Here is a 25,751-nt window from a genome sequence, read left to right on the forward strand (position 1 = left end):
AGAAGTGTAAGGAACCAGGCAGCACTGTTGGGAGTAGCTGCCAGGGGGACAGTCTGCAGGTCCCCTGCAGTAGCAAGGACAAAGTATGGCACCTTCAGAGAGTGCGAGTGCGATTCTACACAGCAGCTGAAGTGAATACACGGACATATATGGGGATCCAGAAATCTCAAAATGTCAGCTACCGAATGATACATCAAACTTAAAAACAAGCAAAATACACACCTACCTAATTTTCAAGCATATGGGCATTTGTGTGAGTTAATACAGTATTATAAAAACATGGAGAGAGGGAAGGATGCTTAGCCAGCCCCATGTTCCAGTCTGGGAGTGCTAGACCCCCAAGCTTCAGGGTGACCTCGGAGGAAGAGGGGAGAGGAGCGAGCGGAGGGAGAGCTGCACAGGTGGCTGGAACGGTTCGTGTAATATTTCACAAAGCTTTAAAAATTGATGCAAGGGTAGACAATGTGATGGTTTGACAAAGTTGGCTAGTGGGTGCACAGGTGTTTGTCACTCTCTGTAATTTCCTGAAGTTTTAAATATTTCATTTAAAACAAAAAGGATGGGTAGGGTTTAGGTGGGGAGCAGTGACAGGACAAAGCTGTCTCAGAAAGGAAGCCGCCTGGAGAGAAGCCAGGCTTTCGCCAGTGACGACCCAGGGGAACTCGAGAAGGCAGCGGGCCTGAGTTGGAGGAGTCTGCGGCCGTTCATTGGATCTGAGTACAGGGACATCTCGGAGATATGTGGGTTCGTCCAGACCACTGCAGTAAAGTAAGTATTGCAGTCAAGTCGCAATTCTTTTCTAGAAGAGGATCTTGCCTACAATTTGCACAAAATGCAACATCTGTGAAGTGCAGTGAAGCAAGGTGTGCCTAGATTTACCCTGAGAGTGTGGAACAGTGAGGCTTCTTGGGAGGGACCAGGATAAGGGGGTTTAAATGGCTGAGCTGGGTCCTGCAAGCTGTCTGCTTGAAGAACCGTCACTGGAGGCAGGTGCTGTACACTGATAACAGACACCAAGAGTGGAAGAAAGGACATCTCCCCCAGCAGGAAGGTGTTATGGCCACAAGAGAGCACGGAGCCCACTGTTCCGTACCAGGAGCAGCTGCAAGTGGTCTAGGAACTGATTGGAGTCAGGGAGACCTGTGCTTGAATTACAGCTCTTTCGTTTCTAGCTTGTGACCTTGGCCAAGTTTCTTAACCTCTCTGTTCTCAGTAAAGATACTCACTGAGCTTATCTCAGAGGACTGGGGTGCGAAGAAAATGAGATGACACCTGTATAATGCTGACAGAGTGAGCCCCTGATGAAGACTGACCATCATCGCTGCTATTGTTATTGCCCACACTCTGGGTCAAGCTTCTGAGGCACCACAGAGGCAGGTGCTGTGTGGGGTACCCTGGAGGTTCAGGCTGGAGCCAGGGCAGAGAGTGTCCGGGACATCCCACACTGCTTTGAGGGCCTGGACTTGTGGCAGCTTGTGGGTGCCTCCAACCCAGTCCAGAAGCAGGGTAGCCCTGGGAGTGTCCCAGGGAGGCTCGACAGCAGCCTTTCCCTCCCACCGGGAGAAGGTAGCCAGAGTGTAGTTCATTCTCACCATGGCTCTGACATTGGAACACAGACTGCACAGGTGCACTGGGAGCCAAACAGACTTGGGACACTTCAGCTGCACTCATGAAGGACACTGGTCATGTGACCTCCAAAGCAGCACAGTCATGGAAGGTGGCTCTTCTTTCTGGCCCTGGCTGCGGGCTGGCTTCCCCCAGCAGTGGCCTCGAAACCAGATAGCTCCCACCCGAGAGCCTCCAAGAGCCTCCTTCCGGCTGGGTGCTGGCAGCACTCGCTTCCTCGGCGCCGTATTTTCCTTTGCTGTCTCGAGCTTTTCCAGCACCTTACACCAGCGAGGATGCACTTGCTCTGAGTGTTCGTTATACACTAGGTGCAATACATCATCATATGGACTCTTCAAGAATCCTGTGAACAGGACCGATGGTTATCTCCTCTTTCCAGATGAGGAAACCAAGGCTCAGAGAGAAAAGCTAACTTGGCCAGTGAGTGCTGGAGCTGGGATTTGATCCCAGGGCTGCAAACCCAGAACCACAGAAAAATTGGTGCAGCTCGAGCCACTAGACCAGGAACACTGAGCCTTTGGGGTGAACAGGACATTGGCAAGTAAGTTCAGACTAGAAGCTGTTGCTTCCTTGATACCCATTTACCTCCCAGCCAGCCAGCCCAGCCAGCTGCTGGGAGTCAGCGAGAGAGGGCCAGAAAGGCCAGCCTCCCAGGATTAGCTCGGACCCTGCCAAGTGTGTTCTCCATTCCAGTTGCCTGCACAGGACTCCACCCTTCACAGGGTTCTGCTCAGAGCCAGCCTGCACTGTAGTGCCTTCACTTCTCCCCCAGAGCCCCTCTCTCTGGCCCGGAGGCATGGCCTGCAAGGATCCCTCCATGACCCAATAGATTTGTACAGACTTCTGTTGGCAGCAGCTCCCGTTGGCTGCACTTCAAAGCGGGGGCGGCCCGGCTCCTCCAGGTGTCAGCAGCAGCTGGCACGTTAGCTGAAGGCCTCTGGCAGGAAGGGGTGTTGAGCCAACTGCCGTCGACTGGAAAACAGCACATGTGGAGGAGCTCCTCTCAAAGAGATTCCTTCAGGAGGCCTTGGGGGTGGGGACAAGTTCGAGTTCAGGGTGAAGGAGCTATCTGTCTGTGGGATAGGGGTTGTCCTTGTCACCAAAGGCCAAGACCTGTAGAGCCCTCTTCCTGCTTTCCCACAGTCTGCCAAGATCCCGATGCCAAATGCCCAAAATTTCCATGGCTCAGAGCACTAGTTTGGAGACGGACAGTGCAGCATGTGATGTTTAAGTCTTTCAGGCTTTCCTGTCACCACAAGTCATCCAGGCAGCGGCCCCTTCCCCACCAGGACCACCACGATGTTAGTTCTGTCCGCACCTGGGACAACACACTGTCAGAGCGCAGAAGCTCTTTCATACTTGTGGGGACTACAAGCCTTCTCGGGCTTCTTCTTGATTATGTCCAGCAACAGGAAGTTCACTCCTTCACAGAGCAGCCGCAACCCCAGAGCTAAGCTTGAAAAACTCTTCCAGAGCCAAACTCCAGGTCCCTGTGACATGTCCCTCTGAGGCAGCCTTCGAAGGTGCCGTCTCAGCCCTCACTTCCTCCTTAGTCTTCTCTTCACAGCACAGGGTCTCAGCGCAGTCGTCATCTGACACTGGTTTGCAGACTCTGGTTTATTCCTCTGAAGTGGACTGTCCACGACTGAATATAGTGGCCAGGGGAGAGGAAAGGGTGCTGTGGCCCCTCTTACTCATTTGTTTGGGTTTTCCTTCCTCCTTTCATCAAATATTTACTGATTGACTGTCATGGACCCTGTGTTGTGCTGGACCCGGGAGTCAAGCAACAGACAGGAGTGTCACCTGGCGAATAGTGGGAGGAGGTGGCAGAGGACTGTGGAAGCCAGTGGCAGGGAGACCTACCGTAGTCAGGCACAAGGAAGGTTCCCCGGAGAGGTGCTGTGTAGGCTGCACCTGAAGAATGAATAGGTGTCAGGTGGGTGAGGAGAGAGGCCTGGAGGGCAGGGAGCATGATAGGTGGAGGGACTAGCTTGTCTGAAGGGCCTGAGGAGGGAGGGAGCATTAGGAAGAGCTGAAGGGTCACAGTGGCTTTTGGGAGTCTAGAGAGGAGAAGAGAGGCAGGGGGAGAGCCTGTGGGTTAGAGCGGGGGACTCTGTTCTAAGGGCGATGGGAAGCCCATGAAGGGTTTTCAACAGAGTTGTAAAATGGTCAAATTTGCCTCTTAAACACCTTGCCGATCAGTCACAAGTATACACGTGTTTCCGTGTTCGAATGTTGCTGACCGGTCACAAGATAACTCGTGTCTGCACTTACATTAATTTAAATAATTTAAAACACCTTGCCGACTAGTCATGACAGAAAAGTAGCTGGCCACACAGGTGAGTTCTGGGTTGAAATAGCCAATCAGCAAGGTGTTAAAAAGACCTTTCTGACCCCAGGATGGATACTCAATTAGAAGAAGGCAAGAGTGGTTGCAGGAAAAGGGTATGAGGTCATCCATTGTCCAGGAAAGAGGTGGAGGTTGCTGTGGAGGAAAGTAGACGGATGCTGGAGAAATTTGGGGGTAGGACTGACAGGACCTGCCAACTGACTGATGTGGGTGGGCAAGGGAGGGAGTTTCCAGGATGTCAGGACTCCCGGCTTTCTGGCTGAGCAGGGTAGTGGGTGGTATTGCTGTTAATAGAAGCCGAGCTCCAGTTGGCTTTTCTGGCAGCCAGTCTCACTGCCTGCAATCAAGAAAACCCCTCAGTTCTTTCACACATGCTGCAGGGACCCAGCTGCATGTCCCTCAGAGACAAAGTCCCTGCCACTGCCACCATCCCCAGCTAGTCTGCTGGCCCCACCTGACCGCTGTCAGCGTCAGCCCACCAAGAAGCAGGGATCAAGACCAGAGCACATACGACTGCCCCCCTTACCTGGTGGGTCTCCTGCCCTCTGCCGCTGTGCTCCTGTCCATCCCTAGCTCCCCGTCTTAAAAGAGGGTGCTAATATCCACAGTCAAGAATGGCCCCCGACAGGAAGCTGCGGGCCAATGCTGAGGCTGCAAGGGCGGACCCTGTTTGCAGCTTCCAGTCCTGGCTGTGGCCCAGAAAGATGCTGTGGCAATAGTCGCTGAGGCCCTGGTGTGGCAGCCCGGAGCACTCTGGTTAGCAAGAATTACAACTTCTGGAATTAGACCGTGGTGACAGTTGCACAACTTGTGAATATACTAAAAAAAATGTACTTTTAAAGGGTGAATTTTATGGTATTTGAATTGTATTTCAATATAAATAAATGAACAAACGGATAACATAGGCAATAGAAAATGGAAATTAATGCTATCACCAGGAGCACTGGGCCCAGGTTGATGATAAACAAGGGAAGCGAGGGAATGTCTTCAAAGGCTCTGGCTCCCGTCGCCGTTTCCTGCATGGGGATGTTCTCAGCCTGGCGCTCTTCCTTAGTAATGAACTTCAGGCCATTCCGTTCTTAGCTGTCCTGGGAGTGGGGCAGGAAGGAAAGGTCACGGGCTTCTCTCCTCTGGGGACTTTTCCTCTCTGCTGAGCCTGGCAGGGAAATGCTTCAAGGTGCTGGTGGCTCTTCCCCCCTGAGCACTCTGGGGAGCTCACTCTTCCTCTGTAGTGGGGGTGTCTGTGCTAACCCCAGCCCACCCTACCTGCCCTCTCTCTGCCTCTCTTGCCTCTCCCTCCCCATCCAGATAGAATCCGGACTTTGTGCCCTCTCTGTTCCTTTTTGCTTGCCTGGGTTCTCCACAGGTTATGAGAAATGGGGGGATTCCTTGCCTACGTCTCAGCACTTGGTCCCAGAAGCCACTGATGGAGGGACCAGGGTGCCCTCCTGTGGCCATCAGCAGCACTGCTTCTTCCCACCCTCTGGCCTTGAATGTTTTCCAGCTAGAATTTGAATGTTCAACTCTGGTAGTTGGGGCAGTTTTTTCTTCCCCAAGAGATAGAGATACATGAGAAACAGGCCTTCAGATATAGGTGGAAAGAAAGAAGGTGAATTAGCCACAAAAACTAAGGAATAAACGTTAGCGTTTGTACTCTTTTAAGAGGCAGTGTGGCCTACTGGAAAGTGCATGGCCTGTGGAGTCGAGCAAACTTACCAGCTCTATGACCTTAGCAAGTCGAACTTCTCTGAGACTTAGTCTATTCACCTATAAAGTGGAAATGATAACAAGGCCTACCTCGTTGTGGGATAAAATTTAATTAATACGGTGCCTGCAGTGAAGCAGGTACTCAGCCAGTGGGATACGTGTTTCTATTATTACAAGACTAGATGCAGGAACCATTTTCACTCTTTGGGGAGATCTGAAACCAGGGCCACCTGCCTTGAAAGACTCCAGGGGTACCGCTCACATTATCCTCTCTAAAGCCCCTTCCCCATAGGTGAGCAATGCTGCCTCTCTCTGGAGCTGATGCAGTTGCCAGTTTGGGGACCCTTGACAGTGGGTGGTGCAGGGAGATTGAGAAAAATACATGCGAGCTCAAAATAAAACTTTTTAAATGTAAAGATAAAGCCAGACAGGCCCAGTCAGAAACAGATTGGGGTCCCAGCTCCCTTTCAGTAGATGAGTTTGGCGCCCTGCCTGGCACATGGAAGGAGCCCAGCAAGTGCTCATTTCCTTCCCTTCCTGTCCTCTCTCTGATGGGGCCCTGAGCAGAGTATGAATATGGCCTGGGCCTGAGCCCTTTAGTAGTCACATGGGTTTTCCTGGGAGGTGGGTGTGCAGTGGGAGGAACTAAAGAGAGGAAACACCAGGAGGTGGTCGACTTGTGACAGTGGACAGCAAAAAGGAGCCGTGGCCACCCTGATGCCACCAGGCGGTGGTGCTCCTTGACCCTCTCCAGTGTAGACCCCAGCAGCTCTGAGCCCTCTTCCCTTCCCTGCCCTCCTTGTCCCGGGATGGAGATCCTGGAGCTTCCTGGCCCTGGGGAGCTTATTAAATCTCAGCACCACTTGCCAAGACCCCTTTAAACCTCTTGGCTGTTCTTTTTGCCTTTTCCGATCAGCTGTATTTATTCTGACTAAATGGTCCTCACTGCGGGATGAAAGGATTTACTGCTCAAGTATATGAAAAGAAATCTTGGCTGCATTACAATTGCACCCTCTCCTTGCTGCCCAGCCCCCTCTCTTCCCTCCTTAGGCCCCATCTGCTAGCTGGTGCCACAGAGACTGAACTGGGAGCCTGCCCTTGCTAATGTGGTCAGCTCAGTTTGGTGGCAGAGCCCAATGGGTGAAGAAGTGAGGTTACTGGGAGGAGCTTGTTTGGGGAGCCCTCTCCCAATGGCTTGCTGCCCCAAGGGAGACTAGAACCCCAAGAATGGCTCTCTTTCTCTCCCCCCCCACACACACACATTTCTCTTTCCCCCTCAGGATTGTGCTCATGGATGATGCCATGGACTGCTTGATGTCTTTCTCAGATTTCCTCTTCGCCTTCCAGGTCCAGTTTTACTACTCAGGTGAGAGTCTCCCAGGACCCCACATGGCTCCCATCAGACACATCTCCCTCTCCTGCCCGGCTGCCCACGCCATCCTGTGCCCAGCACACACATTTCTCTCCTGCACTTCCCTCCGTGGTGTGCTTCACCATGGTCACTACACATGTCCAGTTCTTGTTGCTGGGGGTCACAAGATACACTGTGCAGAGCCTACTGCCTCAGCATCCTCAAGACACAGACACTGCAGTCAGCAGTGCAGCCAATCAGTGTAGGTGGTAACGACAGTGACAACCACCATACACGCCATAGTGGCAAACCTGATAAACTCACTGCTTATCAAAAACTTACTCTCCCTGGCATAGCAGTAAGGACTTTAATCCTTACAACAGCCCTAAGAGACAGGCCCTTTAAGAGCCAAGCTCACAGAGGCAAGTAGCCAAAGTCACTGAGCTACTAAGTACTGGAGCCCACACTTGGACAGAGGGCTCGCTCCCAGCAGGCGCTCTCGGGCACTGTGCTGAACCACTGCCATGGGAGCGCAGTCCCTGGGCCTGACTCCCGTGTGGGCACACATGTCCCCACCACAGCTTTAAATAAATGCACACCAGCCCTATTCACGCTCCCACCCTACTCCCCAGTACGCACCAGCTTTGCCCTTGAATCCCGTCTGGAATCAGGTGGAATAAAAATAGGTGGCCTGGCCGGGCGTGGCTCAGCGGTTGAGCATTGACCTAGGATCCAGGAGGTTCGATTTCTGGTCAGGGCACATGCCCTGGTTGCGGGCTCGACCCCCAGTAGGGGGCGTGCAGGAGGCAGCCGATCAGACTCTGTCATCATTGATGTTTCTATCTCTCTCTCCTTGTCCCTTCCTCTCTCTGAAATCAATAAAGATATGTATTTTTTTAAAAATAGGTGAATAAATATAAATGCACAGCAGCTCACCCAGAACATCAAATCGAACATTGGGTTTAGAAATTGCTGACTGTCCATAAGCAAACTCGTTTAAAACGAGCTCTTCCAGTAAACACAAGGCTGTCCTTGGAGCCTAGACATGGCCGTCCTGCCAACTGGTGGCCCCAACCAGCCCTGGCCTCACTCGGGCATCACATTGTTTTCTTGATGGCAGCCCAAGGGTGTGGTCAGTCAGGGTCTGGATCCTGGGTCTCACCACCTGCTCTTAGAAGCTCCAGGCACTTATTCCCCATTTCTCTGTCACACTTGGGCCCTAAAGAGGAGCAGCCATGTCTGGGAGAACCTTTTCCCCTCGCGGCCTCCCAGGCCTCTTCTCGCAGCAGCGTGGGGCCCGAGCATCACTACTGCATCAGTCAGCGGTGAGATGGGCCATAAGTCACTGCTCACTAACTACGGCTTGACTGCTAAAATTCAGAAACAATTTCAACAATAAACTCATAGCTTGGGCTTTCTTTCCCACACTGTATTCCAACGTGCATTCCTGAGTTGCAGAGGCAGGTACCTCAGAAGGTAGGACTTTCAGTGGGAGTGTGCACACCTTCACCTTTACAAAAACATTCACAGCCATTTAATATGTGCCAGGCCCAGGGCCGGGTACTAGGGCAGAGAGGTTGACAATACCTGGTGCCTGCTTCTGTTCGAGGATCTCCCGTGCCAGTAAGGAGACAGAGTCCACAAACAGTTACTCAGAAAACTCATCACTGATAATGCTACGAAGAATACAGGGTGCTGTGAAAGTATGTAAGGGGGGACCTCACCTGATTTAGAAACAGCTACCCAGAAGAGGGACATTTGAGCTGAAACACACATTGGTGTCATCTCTGAGTGTAGTGGCCATGCCGTGCCCTGAGCACTGATGCTGGTGTGGAGCTGACAGAGGGAAGACAGTGGAGGGATGAAGGATGTCCTCCCTGCCTGACCTGTGCCCTCCATCCACGGTACCCAGAATTCCTGGAGAGTGTCGCTGCCATCTACCAAGACCTACTGTCAGGCAAGAGCCCTAACACAGTGATTGTGCCAACGTCATCCAGTGGGCAGCACCGCCAGCGGCCCCCCCTGGGTGAGACCAGCATGCTGGAGGGAGTCGAGGCATCATTGTTCTACCAGCGCCTGGAGAACCTGTGTGACCGGCACAAGTACAGGTGAGAAATGGCCACGTAGACCCCCTCGGTCCCAGGGAGTGTAGGCTGCTGGCCCTGGAACAGATCTCTAGCAGGCTGTTTGGTCCAGGGCTTCTAGGGTCCTGATGGTCATGGCATAAATTAGAACAGTGCCATTTGCCCCAGACCAGGTTGCTCCCTTAGGAAGGGTTAGGGAGGATTGCTTTCACTGGGGCAAGACAGCCAGAGATGACCAGCTCGGCCCCCTTCTCCTTCCCGGAACATAGACTGGCCTTGACATTTTAAAGAGAAGGAAAAACATTCACTATATAAAAAAAATTCACTGTACAGAAAGGGAGGGTTAAACTATCCTGTGTGGCTCAAAGTCCACTTGGAGTCAGAGCAGCCACTTTTAGTTTCTTTCTAGAAGAGGCTCTTACCTATTGCCATTTCCCCAGCCGCTCCCTGTTCCTGGATATCGGCCATGCTCCCCCAGGGTCTTAGGGCGCCCAGGGCACTCAGGTCCCTTCATCTTGGCTTTGGGCCCCCTCCCACACCTGAAGTATGGATGAAAAGATGACACTCAGACTTGCTTGTCTTAGACTCTGGCATGTATTCCCTCTTCTAGCTGCCCACCCCCAGCACTTGTCAAAGAGGTCCTAAGCAACGTTCAGAGACTGACCTTCTACGGATTCCTTGTGGCTCTCTCAAAGCATCATGGAATCAACCAAGCCCTTGGTAAGCCAGAGCTGGCTGTGGCCAGCCTCTCCTGGTGGCACACTATAAAGCCCTATGAAGCTGGCCTCCAGTGGCAGATGGGTCCCATGAGGAGGGGCATCACCATCTCTGCCTTGGCTTCTCAGGGCCAGACCCTGAGGCCCTGGGAGCCAGAATGTGCACAAGACAAGACTGTGCCCTCCCAGGCCTCTCCCGCTCCTGTGGGGAGGGACGGCCTTCCCTGCCCAAGCCCTGCCCCAACGTGAAGCACCTCCCCATGGCAGAAGTGTGCCCAGCCCCTCCCCAGAGAACCCCCAGTTCTATTTTGGGAAGTAGCCTGGCAGATAGCGCTATTTACTTAGGGGCTCTGGATGGACCTGGATCCCATTTGTAAACAGGGCAAAGGTGTGTCTGGGGAGGCCTTTTCCCCAGCTGGAAAAAAAATCTGATTAATCTGAAAGAGAGCAGAAAAGGGGTAGGAGGGAGGCCTGCACTGGCCCAGTTTTTTCTGTTCATCATTTTATTCTGATTGGCCGCCTCCACTTCCCACCCCCTCAAACCTGCTGCTCTCCTAGAGGAAGAGCCACCAGGTTGCCATCCAGCGGAGCTTGAGGGGTTATTTGTCTCTCCAAGAAGTATCCAGGTGTGCTGGGAATCCCAGGTTCCTGAGTCTCAAAAAAGAGACACTCCATATTCCCCTCCCTTCTGCCAGTTGAGGGAATGGGGTCAAGGGAAGGAAATTTAACATTCATTAAATGCCAGCCACAGTAGGCCAATACTGGCCTAGGAGCTTTAGATCTTATACAATATAGAGCCTGCTGGGGGGTGTGCTCCCATGTACCCCAGAGCACCCCAGCAGGATTGAGGGCCCACTCAGCCATGAGGCCAGCTGGCAGCCCAGTTACTCTGAGTCAATGCTTGGGGCATGCACAGGTCTGGGAACCCTCAACCAAGTGAGGTTGGTAGCCAAGGTCACTGGCTGGAAGAATAGAAAGGAGGCAAATAGGAGTCAGAAGTCAAGAGCAAGGAAGTGACTGGTGGGGATTTGCTTAGATTTTCTTTCACACTCCCTTCCTCTCCACCAATAACAGCCACCAGGAAGGAAAAGGAAAAGCTAAGTAGCATCTGAGTCACAGCCTGGACTAACTATATGCCCTCACTTGTTCTAAGACCCATAAAAAGGACAGTCACTTAGTCAACCACTTCTCTGGAGCACTAATGCCAGGTGGAGTGGGAGATGGAAGGAAGCATGTGGTCTCTGCCCTTACCTCCATCTCCCATGTGAGACAGAGATCTGGAGCTCCCTGGCTGCAGCCAGTGGTCAGCCAGCTTGTTCCCTTAGTTGTCAAGACACCCCAGCACCACCACCACAAAATGAGAGGGTTCCATGGGACACAGTTTGAAAACCACTAACTTAGAGCAAAAGGGACCAGGAGGCATCATTTGAAAAGGCTTTGGAAAAGAAGGGAATTGAACTAGAGTCAGATAGGTAATTTTAAGATTGAGGCTTTCTACAGACCAGCATTGTTAACTGCCAGATCTAGGTTCTAACTGGGGCAGGGAGTGCGGTGGGGGACCGCTGGGAGGAGGGAGAGAAACACTGATGTGAGAGACACACATCGACTGGTTGGGCCGGGGACAGGGATTTAGCCTGCAACTGAGGTACCTGCCCTTGGCCGAAATTGAACCTGGGACCCTTCGGTCCAAGGGCTGACGCTCTAACTATTGAGCCAAACTGGCCAGGGTGCTGGTGAGAATCTTTTATCTGCACACTTCAGCTCCACCTTTCCTCCCATGTTAACAGCTCCCGGGAGCATCCAAGACTCTCACCTTTCCCCAATGCCAAAGGATTGGTTCCCTTAGTGTATAGTTGAGGAAACCAGCTGAAAGAGATTTGTGACAGAGCAGAGATGGGACAGCTCTCCTTCTGGTGGCTTCTGGCCATGCTAGAGTTTGGTCTGCTCCTGACCCTTCTCTTTTCACCCTTGGAACTCTCCCTCAAGGAGCTGTGGCAGCATTTTTTACCAGTCTTCAAAGTGGGGTCACCCTGGTTTGGGGGCACAAATCTAGATAAATTCTGGTCTTTGTGGTTAGCCTAGGCCATATCCTGTATCTCTGGCTCCTTTTTAGCCCAGTACTGGGGGCTCAAGGAAGGACTAAACCCCCAGTACCAGCTCCCAACCCACCACCTAGTCTTGGAAGGGGATGGCCATTTGTGCAATAATCTTGAGGCTTGGGGATATCTCCTTAGCTGTGGTCTCTGCCCCGAGGGGGGGGGAGTGCAGGCAGCAGGGCTATTAAATGTTATAGACATTCAATTTATCCAGCAATACCCAAGACTCTTTGCCCTGATAGCAGTCCTCTTAAAAGCTCTTCCCCGTATCTTTTATATCAGCCAGGAATAGGCAGATATGAAGGTGGGGAGCACAGAGGCACCTGCTGGGAATGAGGCCATCTGACCAGAGCCTGGCTGAAGGACCCTCAGGTTAAGTTTTGTGCTCCCCCCTCCCCCATTATCTCCTAGGAGCTTTGCCTGACAAAGGGGACCTGATGCAGGACCCAGCCATGGATGAGGAGCTGGACAGACTGTAAGTATCAGGTGGGAAGATGCTGCCCCCTTATGGTGGCAAACCTCAGTAGGACATGGCAGTGCCCCCTTGTGGAGTCACACAATGCTCGTCCATAACACCCCCATCAGTCAGGGAAGGGCTTAGGGGCCAGCAGAGGGCCAAGGTATCCTTTCTGAATCCCTTGGGAATATAGCCCATGGTTTCTCCCAAATGCAAGTGTGGAGGTCCTGGTCTCTGGACAGGGGGCACCTTGTTGCCCTCTGGGCTTCTTTCCTCCTTCAGGCTGGCCCAGATCCCTGACCTGGTCAACTCAGTCACTGCCAGTCCAGAGGCCAGCTGCCTGCCTTCCCGGACCCCTCACCGGGCTGGCTTTTCCTGGAGACCCCTCCATCACGCCCGCAAAGTGGATGCAGAGAGCGATGGCTCCACTGAAGAGACAGAGGAGTCCGAGATTTGAGGAGCCTGAAGGGTCCTGACTACACCCAGTACCCAGCTCCTACTCCTGCCCAAATCCTCCTGCCCCCATGCCATGCTGCCCTCTGCTGGCAAAAAGGCCAAATAACAGCCCCAGTCCAAGACCTGCCAGAGGGGTTCTGTATCAGCCAACCCAAGCAGTGATTCAAGAAAGTGAGCCTACTGTCAGCCCTTGCACTTTAGTCAGGCCCCAAGCTGACAGCAGACTGAACGGAGGCCACCAGGAAGGGACTTGGCCGTAGCCTTTTGCTGACGGTTCATCTCACAGCAACTTCAAGAAGGGGAAAGACCATGAATAGGGCTACACAGGGCCTTGCATGCTTACAGGTGGCACCAGTGGCAGAAGTATAGGAGGGCATAATCACAGTAGCCTACTGGAGAGAGGGTGAGCAAGACCATTGCACTCTCAAAAGCTGCTTCAAGCCTCCTGTGTCTATCAGTTAAATGTGAAATGAATAAAGTCCCTGTGTCTGCTAAGCGGTGAGTCTAAACTCACTAGACCAAGGAGGGGGTGAAGGGAAGGGGTGAGTTTGGGTTTTGGTGCCAAATCCCAGGTTTTCTGGGAAGTGGGGGCCAGAGGACCACTCAGCCTGGAGATCTGCCTCAGTAATGAGCAGAGGGGCTCACCTCTTGCACATGACAGCCTTTCAAAGGAGAGGTACTCACAGTTGAAATGGGCCTTCAGGGAACAAGTCCAGAGGGTTCAAGGCAAGGTTCCTGTAACTTTAAAGGCCCTGGCCACAAAGGGTCAGCACTGCAGAGCCTTCTAGCCAGAGTTTCACGAAACATTTGCCAAGCACCTGCTCAGGGCTAGGGCAGCGAGGATGTAGCTGTGAACATAGGCCTGAGGAGTACAAGCCTCCAGCCAAGACTGAAGGAAGGTAGGGGTCCTCCAGAAAGTAAAATCCACCTGGGGACCCTAGCAGAGCAGGCTGCCTCCTTTGAAATAGCCAAAGGTCCCACCACTGGGTGTACACTTTCCTGGGCCCATCCCTGCCCAGATCTCCAGCTCCCCTAGAAATACAGGAACTGGCCCCTAAAGCCCTGGAGTGCCAGGACTGGAAGTTCCAGGACTACCAAGGCTCCAGGAACCTGGAAGCTCTCCAGGCCCACAACCATATCCAGCCTCCAGCTGATTAAAAGCAGTTGGAAAATCCTTATGTGCATTGGAATCACCTGGGGAGTTTACAATGCAAATTACCCAACTCCAGCTTGGGATGGGTTGCAATTCTGGACACTCCAGACCATTCCAAAGCTAGAAGTCCTGGACCCATGCTTTGGAAATCACAGGCTTAGTAGAGATCCCACAGCTCCCTCCACCCACGCTTTCTAATCATCCATCTTCCAGACCAGTGGTTTACAGCTGTACCCCTAAGAGGGTAGAGATGTTCCAAGAGCTCTCATAGGGAAAGGGGTCGCCAAGCCAGGGGTTTACACACACATCTTTTCTTCCTGGATTTAAAAGGATTCCATTAAGGTCTGTATATTTTATTATTTAACTCCACTGTGAAACATCCCCAGGCTACTATTGGGATGAGGTACAGGGCTGCTGAGGTTGCTCACCTGCCCGCAGCCATGGGGCCAACTAACACCAGCTCTTTCCTCCGCGTGCAACAGGGTGGTGAGGTCGAGGCTGCACCGGACCTCGAGGCAGCACAGGGCCGAGAAGCCAGGGGACTTTGGCTTTCAGAGAAGAGACAAGCTGGAGGCCCTGGAGAAAGTGCCCTCAGCTTTGGCACCAACGCCCTATCCATATCGGTGGGAGCCCAGACAGTGAGGCGAGGGGCCTACACTGGGCAGGGAGGCAGAATCCAGAGAGGACACTACTTTACTCAGACCAACAGGGGCCCAGGGCCCCACCGGGGCTTTATTTGACACCACTATGTTTCAATACAAATAGTCCAGAAAGAAACTCAAGTCCCTTTGGGGGAGGGGTGGGTGGGAAGTGGTCTGTGTTGCTTGGGACCCCGACCCTCAACCCACCGGGAGGGATAGGGGGGCCCAGACTGCCAGCATGGCAGGGGAAGATGGCACCAAGGATGACACAGTGCCTGGCCTAGTGGCCAGGGGGTGAGGCTTGCAGCTCTATAGACACCTCAAGCTCTCACTGGTGGGGTGCTGTCCAGGGCCCCCTAAACCCAGGATGATGCAGAGGAAGAAAGCTGAGCCCTAGGAGTCTGCTTCTGTCCCTCATGACCTCTACTTCCTTGGCCAGCATTATGCTCACAGCATCCAGAGCAGGACACCACAGGGCAGATGAGACTCGCCATGGCCCCCAAGCAGGCGGAAAAAGGAGAGTCTCAGGAGGGGACAGAGGGTCTTGTGGTCCACATGGACGGTAGGGAAGGACTCTGAGACACCCGGGAGGAAAAGTAATCCTCCAAGTGACCACTGTAAAAAGGGATGGGGACAGATCATCACTCAGGCCTCCAGTCTGATCCAAAATGAAACCTTTAGGTACCAGGTCAAGTTTCTAGCCCTTAGTAAGGCCCAGATGAAGGTCCTTTGCCTCCCCTGCCCTCTCCTAGGGCCCAGAAGAGGGCACTGGAGCAGCAACAGCAGCAGCAAGTCCAGAGCCTCCCTCCTCCGGGGACTGGTCTACCCAAAACTCTTCCTGGACCTCCCCACTGGTTCCAGAGGACAGGGGCCAAACCCCTGGACAACCTGGAAGGATCCTAGAGCTGGCAAAAAAGCCTTATACGTCACTTTCCCTACTTGGGGAAGGGCTGGACCCAGAATAAGCCATCCTGAGGAGCTGCCCTCCCCTCACTCCCAGCGTGGCAGGACAGTGAGCAGCAGCTGTGGGAGCAGGACGGAAGGACAATAATCTAGCACAGGGGAGAGGGTGTGAGGGAGGACAATAAAGGGCTCGATCTACAGGCAGAGGTCAAGGGCTGGTACCACCCATCCCCTCACCAGAGATCTTCAAAGGCCACCCCACTCACAAACCACACATAAGTAACAATTCCTCCCCAGCTTCCACAAGGCAAGCAGCCCTGGCCTGGTAATCATGGGGGTTTTGCTGCTGTCACCACCATGTGCCTGAGCCATGGAGCTTGGATCAGTAGGAACCATAGCGATCCTGGAAATGAAATGGGGGAATTAAAAACAAAGTCAGCATCTCTAACCTGCAGCAGCTTCCCGGCATGTGCACCCTCCCCCAACACACCAGGCAGGACTGGGGGGGGGGGGGGGGTGGAGAGACAGGCACCAATCTCACTATGGCAGAGATTGTTTTATATTTTGTTGTGACCTGGGAAAGGGGTTGTGGCCAGATCCCAAGGGGGAAGCCCTGCCTGATCTCATAGAAGCTGGGGAGGGAAAAAGAGTAGTACAAGTGACAAGACAGGGAAATCAGTGCAGCCGTGACATCTACGTAGGGAGAGGCCCAGCCCTAGTGCTGAGCTCAAAGGAAGGAAGCTGCCCCTCTGGAAAAGAAAATGCTCTCTCAGGCTGAGGGGCTACCCAGTAGCAGTGTCTGGATGTGGTGAAGGCCAACATCTAAGCACTACTCTTTAGGCCCCTCCCACCCCAGGTTAAGCGGCCCCAGCTCACCTGCAAAGAATTCATCACACCATTGGCCAGCACAGCCATCTTCCCGGCCACAGACTTGACACCCTGCTTAAACTGGGCAATGTCAGCCGTAGGGAGCACATTCCCCAGTGATACGCTACCTGTAAAAGCAAGGGAAGGGGTGACCCAGAGGCCTGCAGGAAGCCCTGCCCAGTCCACTGGGCCCTCCAGCTCTGCTCACAGGCCTTGCTTGGTACCCACACCTCTGGGGCGCTACCTGTTCCATGAGCTCCATCCATGTCCCCAAAGAGGTCTGAAGAGCTGATGGCACTACTGCCTGAGAGCTGCTGTAGCCGAGACCTAGCTTCATACTGTGGTGAAGAAAAGGAAAGCCTGGGGATCTTTTGGCCTATGTCCCAAGAATTCATACAAGCCAGCCACCCTAGTGCTAAAGCCCAAACTAGTGGCAGGGGGGAAGGGTTTGCTTCTACCCATTGCCTCCAGCCTCAGGGTGGACAACTCTGCTTACCTCAGTATCCACCTCCCGCCCAAAGAACATGTCAGATGAGATGGCTTTGGCTCCTGCAAATTTCTGACGTGCTTCACTGGACTCGAGGCCCGAGCTCCGGTTCTCCACTTCCCTCCGGTTTGTGACTCTGGGGATGGATGGGAGACACCATCTCTCACCCTTCCCGTTACTGTCAGGGGACAGTATTACTATCCCATTATAATCAGAGGCAAATATGGGGATGCTCACCCAGGCCCTATCTGACTGGCTCTGGCACTCAGGGGCGGGTTCTCCCCTGGGTGAGGTCCCTCCCTTCTCCATATTGAAGACAAGTGGCAGACAGCTTGTTACCTCCACTGCACAGTGTGGAAATGTAGTTTGGAGGAACCTAGGCTTCTGCCCCAACTACTACAGCTTCTTCAAGGTCTAGGATATCATGTCACTACTGCTCCTCTATTCCTAGTTACAAGTGACCATGTGTCTCGGTTTGCCAGGGTTTATACTTACTCTCCTGGAGTAATTAACAGCACCCCCTTTTACTCTCAAAAGCCCCCCAGTGTGGATGAAGAGGTGCATGGTCACTCCTACCCAGCACTGACACACACACATGCTGGGTAGGTGTTTTCAAGTTTCATTACATTTAATCCTGCCAGCGGCCCTGTGAAATCATTACTTGTGTTCCTGTTTAACAAACGGATGATTTGCAGATAATTTACCAATTAAACATATTGCCCAGATTAAGATGGAATAGGCTTTTAAGAAAATAAATAAGATGGGGGCCAGAGACACATAACCCTTGGGAGATCAGGATTGAAGCATAAAGTCAGACCCCTCCTGCCAGAGAGATGGACCTTGCACAAAAGAGGCTGCTAGGCCTTCTGTGATAAGCACAGCTCAAACCAAAGCCCAATTCCTGCACTGTCTGATCCAGTAGCCAGTAGCCACTAGCCACATGTGGCTATTTAAAGTTAAAATGTAGCTCCTCAGTTACACTAGTCACATTGTAAGGGCTCAGTAGCCATGTACCTAGTGGCTACAACAGCGGACAGTGCAGATACAGCTCTGCCATCATAAAAAGTTCTACTGGACAGTGCTGCCCTAGACCACTCACCTTTCTGAAATAGGCCGGATGCTTGAGATGGTCACTTCCGGCTCCTTCTCCTCCATCCTGTCCACACCCCAGGTGGCATCCGTATCCCAGCGGGAACCAAAACTTTCCCCCAAGGAAAAGGGGTTGTCCTTGTACCTAGAGAGACAATAGAGTAGCTCAGAGAAGGCTGATGAGGAACATGATAGCCAAGTTTTCACCCCAACAACATCCTTACTTTGGGGGTCCAGAGGCGAAAGTACCAACATCGTCAAACAAGTCCAGCTGCGAGCGGGAGGATTTTGCACTCACTGGGGTTTCCTGCTCGATCACCTGCATCTCAGACAACACCGAGTGGGAGACAGAGCTGTGGAGAAAAGCAGATCTGGGCATGAGAGGGGGTGAGCACTAGTGTCACCGCCCAAGAAAAGGTGCCCAACTACTGCTAGCGTAAGCCTAGGTTCTCCCACTGGGCACCACCCGAAGCCTTCTCCCTCTACCTGTGCACAGGGCTGGGCGAGATCCAGCAGGGAGTACTTGGAACTGTGCTGAACTGAAGAGCACACCCTTGACTATCTACACATGCTTTGTTTTCTCAGAATGAATTTTCCCTGACAGACGACCATTTGCCTATTATAATGTGCACCAAGTGACAGTGCTAACAGACTTACTGTACTAAAAGCCACATCCTTCACCAAGATGGACACATACACACAACGAGGAAAAAAAGAAAAATGCCCCAGAACCAGGGAAATGAGTTTAATGGTATCAAAGAATGCGTTCTTAATTATCCCACCTGCTTTTTAAGAAGAGGAAAGCATTTCAAAGTACAGAGCCTGGCCCTATGCACTAAGACCTGGATCTGCTGTCCGGTTTCCAGGGAGAAGAGGCAGAGCTGGGCAGGCAGTACCAACTCTCGATGCCTCACTTTCCTCCTTGTGTCCTGCTCCAGACAGGCTTTTTAGGGATTAATTTCATTAAAATAAATTCATTAAAAAATATCTACAGCCCAGCTGGGCGTGGCTCAGCGGTTGAGCGTCAACCTAGGATCCAGGCGATCGGGGTTCGATGCCCGGTCAGGGCACATGCCCGGGTTGCAGGCTCGATCAATGACTCATCATTGATGTTTCTATCTCTCTCTCTCCCTCTCCTTTCCTCTCTCTGAAATCAATAAAGATATAAAAAATATATATATATCTACAAGGAGTGAATATTTTGCAATAGAACTTTAAATAGGATGGGCTGGTTTTAAATAAAATTCTTTTGTACTACAAAAAGGAAAAAACTGAGAAGTTGTAATTCCTGTGACCAAAACAGGGAAGGGGAAGAGACCTAAAGTTCTTTCCAGGATTAAAATTTTGTTTCCCTAATTAACTGGATTACACTAGTAGCACACAGACTGAAAGGGAAAAACTAGAATCCAACTAGCACGTTCTGACTTTTCTTCTTCCAGAGAAGTAGAATGTGATGGCCAAATATACTGAATTTGGAATCAAGTAGTTCTATGTTCAAAACCTATTTGCATCAATTACTAGATTTGTGGGCTTTAAGCAAGTTGTTTAATTGCTCTGAGTCTCAATTTTCTCATCTGAAAAAGGGGTAACAATACCTTCTGCATAGGACAGCCGTGTTTAAGTACATAAGGCCAATGCTGGAGCTCACATCCCCTCAAAAGGAGCAGCCACCACTCAGAACAAACTAACTGTAGCCAGGACTGCTGACCCCAGCGCTGTCAATTTCCAGATTTTTAGTAGATAAAAAATACAGTATTGTTGAAATCTCTAGATATTAACTCTTAGCGTAATATAAACAAAATGCATACAAGAACTGGTTTGCAGCCTTGTTTCTGTTTAAGAAAACCACAATACAATGTCCTGAAATAGGAAGAGCTGTCCATTCAAAGGACATTTGAATGTCTGGGGTTATTTCTGACTGTTAGTATCTGGGAGCACCAGTGGGCAGCGATCAGGGATGCTAAAAGCCCTGAGATTCTGAGAGGTCTTGAAAAATAAAGAACTGTCCCCCTACTCAAACTGCCATCAGCACTCCCGTGAAGAAACACCGTTCCAGTCCCTTGGATCTAGTCAAAGAGCACCTGATCCTGTGTTTCATTCATTCAACAAACAGTGAGCACATACCTACTATGTGCCAAGCACTGTACTAGGTACATTAAGATAATAAGCAGACCCATCTATTCAGCCTTGAAGGAAGACTAAGCCTAGAACCCCAAACTGCTGGGAAGAACCTGCAGTGGTTCCCAGGAGAACAATGGCATTTCCCTGCCACCCCCAGAGCTGAGCCTCACCTTCGAGACACCAAGCCCATGCCCAACCTCTCTGCCTGCTCTCGCTTCTTCCCTTCCAGGTTCTGTAGTTTCTTCTCCTCCTTCTTCCGGTCAATCTGGAGCTCCTGGTAGGCCAGACGCATGGAGGCAACCCTTGGAAGGAACAAATGTGTCAGAGGCCAACATCCACCCTGACCTTCCTACCTGCCCACCCAATCCCACATGAGCCAGGGCCCCTCTGGCAAACACTCACATGGACTCCTCTGCCTGCTTCTTGGCATCAGCCACCTGCTGCTCACGGAGCTTCTCTGCCACCTGGGCCTGCCGCTCAATCTCACTGAAGCTCTGGCTGCTCACCTTCTGGGCCCCTAGGCCTTTCTTGGCACCCAGCTGAGAGGAGAATCATGTGATGGGGGCCTTGCCAACAACAATGTCCTCCACTCCCTCCCAGGCATGGGTACTCTAGCACACTCACAGGAAAGGATTCCTTCTTAAAGTTCAGGGTAAAAAACAGGAGCCCAGTCAGCATGGTCAAGAGGGAGAACAGGCTCTGCTAGAGCTAGGCATGAGATGGCTCACACAACCCCAGCAGAGGCCTCAGGGCCTGACAGCAGCTAATGTTTATTGGCCCAGCATGCACCAAGCACTCTATGTGCACAATCTCTGACTCTTCCGGGAGGCCCATGAAGATAGGAATCTTGATAGACCTTGATAGATAAGATTCTGAGAAGCTGAGTACCTCTGCCAAATCACATAGACAGTGAGTGGTGGGGTCAAGGGGTGTACCCAGATAGTCTGACTCTGGCCCCTAACCACTCTATATACTGCCACTCCCCACATACCCCTTTCTTAGCTGCTGTTGGCTTCTTCTTGCCAATGAGGGAGGTTTTCATTTCTGCGTGAGAAAGAAGGTGAGGCATGAATGAAGACAAAGAGAGGTCAGAGGCAGCAGCTCAATCCACACCATGCAGTTTCCTGGCAAGAGCTTCTAAAAAGAACAGCTTCAGGCAGGGGAAGGCAAAGCTGCTACCACCAGTTTCAACCAATGGTGTCAGGATAATCCAAGCCAAAGACAGACGAGACTAAAGGAGGTTACTGACTCCCAGCAGATTAAGACAAGAACTAGACTAAAGCAGCAGAGACCGTCAGAGTCCCTGAAACAACACGAGGACTGCTAGGCAGGGGCAGATACCAAATATCAGCCTCAGTTTCTAAAGCAGGGAGCTGGGTGCGAGGGACTAGGCTCCCCAAATGGCTGTTGGTTACCTCTGGCAGGAAGGGCACCTTTAGGTGACAGATACATGGACTCTGGAGAGAAACAGACTTGTGGCTAACAAGGGACCCACCCCAGGGCCTCCAAGTAGTTCCCAAGCCCAAAGGCCTCTAGAGAACCTTGCTCAGACCAAGCCATGCCAGCCTTCTCACGGGGTCAGTCTGACAGTTATTCTGCTGGCTTTCTGCCCCAATCCCCAAATGTCAACAGAATAAACTGATGTCAGCAAATGGACTGTTCACCCTGAGCCAGGACACTAAAGAGTAGAAAAGAGCTGAAAGGCTTCCCTGGCTAAGAAAAGACAATGTCACATCCAGCCACGAGCAGCTCAGAGCTATCTTCCCCATCGCATTAAGTGGGCCGGAAGGCTAACCCTGCCTCAGACCTCAGGGTTAGGTGTCCAATCTCATGCTGGCCTCCCCATACTTTGGCTAGAACCAGCCCCACACCCAGAGGCAGACCCAGGCTTGCGCACCAGCCCACCCAGGTTCATCAATTCAAAGGGCTTGGCTCTAAAGTCCTTGCAGTTGATGTTGTAGACACAAATTCAGCTCCAATTCCACTCCACAGAGTTAAGATGCTCAGTCTCCTGGGGCCTCAGTCCACGTGACTAGGCAACAGAGATCTGAAAAGAGCCTCGAGGCCCACCCTCTCCCAGTCACCCCACACCTGCCAGCTGTCATACTGACCCAGGGAAGCTTTGGGTGAGGTGCCAAGCAAGTCCGTGTTGGGGCCATGCTCCGGCTCTGTGGATGCAATGGTGGGAGTTAGATGTAAGGCTCAAAGCTCCCTGGGACTTCCCCATTAGGCAAGTGATGGGACAAGAATAAGGGGCACTGGCTTTCCTCAGCTTGCTGAGGCCACCAAAAGATAAAAGGAATGCCCATCACTTCCTCCAAGGGATTAAAATGAATCCCAGCCCACCCAGAGATATAGGAGAACCCTCTACTCCTATTCCCTTGACCAGGTGTCCCATTCCCAGCCCCAAGGCCTTTGCCAGTACCAGGGCACTTGGCTGGAATCTGGGCTGAACTCACGTGCCAATCCACTACTCTCTGCAGACAGGACTGGCTGCTGGGTCTCTGCTGAGTCGGTAGCTGGTGCATTCCAGGCAGGGGGCTGAAAAGGCGGCCAGATCACAGAAGCCTCAATGAGCTCACAAGGAGCACCAAGAACCTACAAGTACCTTGTGGATATGATGCCCTACTCCAAGCCCATGAGGACAGGAGACTGCAGGTTAGTGAGTAAAATTATAGTTGCTATCCACTATGGAAGAAAGAAGTAGGAAACTAGCAGCCACTTCCACCCTTCCACTATTTATTTAGAACCAGAACCTGTTCTCCTAATTTAATAACAACTAACAACTACTGGGCACTTACCATGTGCCAGGTACAAGTCTCAGAGCTTTTCACATAGAAACAAATTATCACAACAAACCCTGTGAGGTAAATACATCTCTATTGTAGAGACTGGGGTTTTGACAGGTTAGGTGACTTAGCCACATCCTGGAAATGCCAAGTAGAGGAGCTGGGATTCAAACTGGGAGTCTAACATCAGCCCCAGTGCCAGTAGTGGGTTTCTGGGGAGGATTCCTTTCATTGTCCCCAACCACAGTGCCTCTCTTATAGTGGAAGAATCCAGGAAAGGTGTTTAAAGCTCCTGAAACCTCTTGAGCCTTCAAGAAGCTTCTCCTCCTGCTCCCTAGCACCCCAGTTTATAGACGGGAGTCTGTTCCTAAGAAGGGCCACACTGTGCACCTACTCTTGGGAGGAGGAAATACCTCAGTCTACCTAGCAGTGAGCACCAGACATTCCCAATCTGAGATATCACACCAAGGCGGATGGAATCCATGCCCATGATCACAGAAGGCCTTGGCCAGTAAACCACCTGTCAGGAACAATCATGGGAAACATTCCTTGCAGGTACTCACTTGAGTGTGTTCCACGAAGAAATCAGAGTCCTTCCTCTCTGGGGAGTGACTGGGAGCACTACACATGCTGTCGATCCAAAGCTAGAAGTGAAAGACACCCCTGAAACAGCATTCTGAATATTCCCACTCACCCCACTACCCCAGCCCCGGAGGCCAGGCACTTACATCAGTGCCATGCTTAGTCATGGCAGCACTTCCCAGTTGCCGGATCTTTTCACGGTACATCTGGGCAGCCCGGCTATTATACTTGGTGTTGGTATCACTGGCTGTGCATCCATGTTGGCGGAAGAAAGCTGTCTGAAAAGTAAAGGAGAGAGGAGAGCATGCTCCACGTGATTCTCCTGAGAGCAAAAAAAGGCACCCCCTTATAACAGCCCAGTTATTTATACAGGATAATACACTCTATTGACACCAGCAGTTTTCCATAGAGATAAAGATTGTCAGAAATTCCTGAAGAAAACACATCCTCCCATCCTGTGAGATGACTGACTGAAGTCCAGCCCTCACTCAACCCCACCTGAGGACAGCATGCCATACCCGCTCTGGCCATCCTTCACACATCCATGCCAAGACCTGGATGACTGTGGAGGCCCCAACTCCCTCGGCCTTACCCCAAGAACGTCTATCCAGTTTAGTTTTAATCTGAAGCCCCTTTGAGAAGAACAGTGACCAATTTCCAAGTTTAGAAAACAGTGTACAGTGTTGCTGTATACCAGAGAATCCTCTGAACAGAGAAAGTGAGAGAGCCTCCTAAGAGATCATGGTAAAGTTAGTACCCAGGCAGGAGAACAGGGGCAGGGAGGATGATAAAAAGGAGCTTTACCGCACTGGCGTTCCCGCCGACCTGCATACACCTCAGCTGGAACCAGTTCCAGTTGGAATCCAACTCTGTGGACCTGTGTGCAAGGGCTGCATGTCACCAACCAGCAGATACCAGGAGACGCTTCCCTGGCAGACCCACACCTGTCATTTGGCCTCCCACTGCAGTACCCGCCCAGGAAACAATCAGCCACCACCCTATTTCCTACACTATACCCCGTCCATGAAAGCTTTGCTCTTCCCTCCGGTAGTCAAAATGGTACTAATTATTTTCCACCTCCGAAAGGAGGTCGAATTCTCATGCACTTAAGCTTGGATTTGGCTTTCCCCTTAACGACTGCCACAGTCTCACTTAAGACGTACTCGACCAGTACGTAAGCAACAAAGTCAATGCAGCTAACTTTTCCCCAAAACTAACGCTCGGAGAGCCGAGTTTGACCGCCATGAAAGAAGGGAGTTTTGGCCCAGGCGTGGAGACGAAGTGTCTGTGTGGCAAGGGATCCACACGGCGGTTCCCTCTCACGAGAGGCTACCGGACCCCGGAGGTTTCCCAACACCGAATTCTGGGTGGCCCCAGTCGCCACTCTGCCCTCCTGGGCACACAACCCTGGCCGGGTGTAAACACAGCAGCCACAAGGAGACCTAACCTGATGAAGCTGAGATGGACACCCAGGGAGCGGTGCACCCCGGAGCAGTCAATGCACAAGAAAACACCGTACGTGATGCTGGCCCAACTCGGATTCTTGGCGCCACAGTCGAAGCAGGCCTGGGTGGGGGAGGCGATGAGCGAATAATTAGGGGCCCCAAGTGGAGGCCCGGCACTGACACCAAGCAAAACAGCCCGCGTCCGCCCTTCTCCCTCCCTCCGGCCCCAGGGGAGCCGGCAGAATCCCTCTCGGCCGACGCCAGACCCCGCGGACCTCCCGCTCAGGCACCTTGTTGGTCGGAATTGCGCGGAGCCTCTTAAAAAGGGTCTGGATTTCGGTCTTGCTCGGCTCGGACGCCATTTTCTCTCCTTCCCAGATGCCAGCGCGATGGACGGGCCCCGGCGCGGGCCAATCCGCAGCCGGGAAGGCGGGGCACGCGGTCGGCCTCAGCCACGCCCTAGCCAGCCGAGGGGTGGGGCGACTTGTCCCGAGCTGGACCAATGAGCGGCCGGCTGAGCAGGCGCAGAACCGTCAGAGCCCCGCCCCCACGTGGTCGCCCGAATCCACACCGCCCCGCGCCCGGGCCAATCAGCAGCCGGGCTGAGCGGGCCGCAGCGCCGCCCCGGGAGGTGGAGCCGCCTCCCCGAAGGCTCGGGCGGCGAGGCCGGTTCCCGAAGGATGAGTAATGATTAACAGTCCTACCGGGGCCGGCGCTCAGGTCCCGCCGGCCTGAGCGGGGAGGCAGACTGGCTAGGCCCCCGCGAAGCTCAGCCCCCAGCCCCGGCCGCCTCACACCGAGCCTGGTCTCCGTCCCTTCCCCCCAAGGTCA

The 25,751-nt window shown here is 52.5% G+C and overlaps 2 protein-coding genes across 6 annotated transcripts in view; one reads left to right on the forward strand and one right to left on the reverse strand.

The window, feature by feature from the left end:
• CSTPP1 (centriolar satellite-associated tubulin polyglutamylase complex regulator 1) overlaps nucleotides 1–25,751 on the forward strand; it is a 170,895-nt gene that overhangs the window by 126,572 nt on the left and 18,572 nt on the right. Inside the window, exons 6-11 of one of the 4 annotated variants that reach the window (XM_081152624.1) lie at nucleotides 6,964–7,049; nucleotides 8,947–9,142; nucleotides 9,729–9,838; nucleotides 12,342–12,405; nucleotides 14,479–14,619; nucleotides 18,569–19,790. In XM_081152624.1, the coding sequence (XP_081008750.1) occupies nucleotides 6,964–7,049; nucleotides 8,947–9,142; nucleotides 9,729–9,838; nucleotides 12,342–12,405; nucleotides 14,479–14,619; nucleotides 18,569–18,584 (613 nt within the window). In that variant the 3' untranslated portion in view covers nucleotides 18,585–19,790. Of the gene's footprint in view, nucleotides 1–6,963; nucleotides 7,050–8,946; nucleotides 9,143–9,728; nucleotides 9,839–12,341; nucleotides 12,406–12,669; nucleotides 14,163–14,478; nucleotides 14,767–18,568; nucleotides 19,791–25,751 lie in introns of those variants that run through there. The other 3 variants (XM_081152622.1, XM_081152623.1, XM_081152625.1) reach the window with 3 other exon arrangements.
• ARFGAP2 (ARF GTPase activating protein 2) lies at nucleotides 4,808–25,343 on the reverse strand. 2 transcript variants are annotated; one of them, XM_081152612.1, is made up of 16 exons: nucleotides 25,211–25,337; nucleotides 24,923–25,041; nucleotides 24,280–24,352; nucleotides 23,622–23,753; nucleotides 23,457–23,537; nucleotides 22,564–22,645; nucleotides 22,216–22,272; nucleotides 21,096–21,148; nucleotides 20,507–20,643; nucleotides 20,275–20,406; nucleotides 18,208–18,336; nucleotides 17,994–18,128; nucleotides 16,904–17,030; nucleotides 16,652–16,745; nucleotides 16,417–16,535; nucleotides 4,808–5,064 (listed from the first exon to the last, which is right to left on the reverse strand). In XM_081152612.1, the coding sequence occupies exons 1-16, from the start codon at nucleotides 25,280–25,282 to the stop codon at nucleotides 5,056–5,058; spliced, it is 1,551 nt and encodes a 516-aa protein (XP_081008738.1). In that variant the 5' UTR covers nucleotides 25,283–25,337; the 3' UTR covers nucleotides 4,808–5,055. The 2 variants fall into 2 exon arrangements, with proteins under 2 accessions (XP_081008738.1, XP_081008737.1); XM_081152611.1 differs by lacking the exon at nucleotides 4,808–5,064 and adding an exon at nucleotides 15,856–15,943 and having other exon boundaries at nucleotides 25,211–25,343.

Source organism: Miniopterus schreibersii (assembly GCF_964146895.1).
Source record: "Miniopterus schreibersii genome assembly, chromosome: 12".
NCBI lineage: Eukaryota > Metazoa > Chordata > Mammalia > Chiroptera > Miniopteridae > Miniopterus > Miniopterus schreibersii.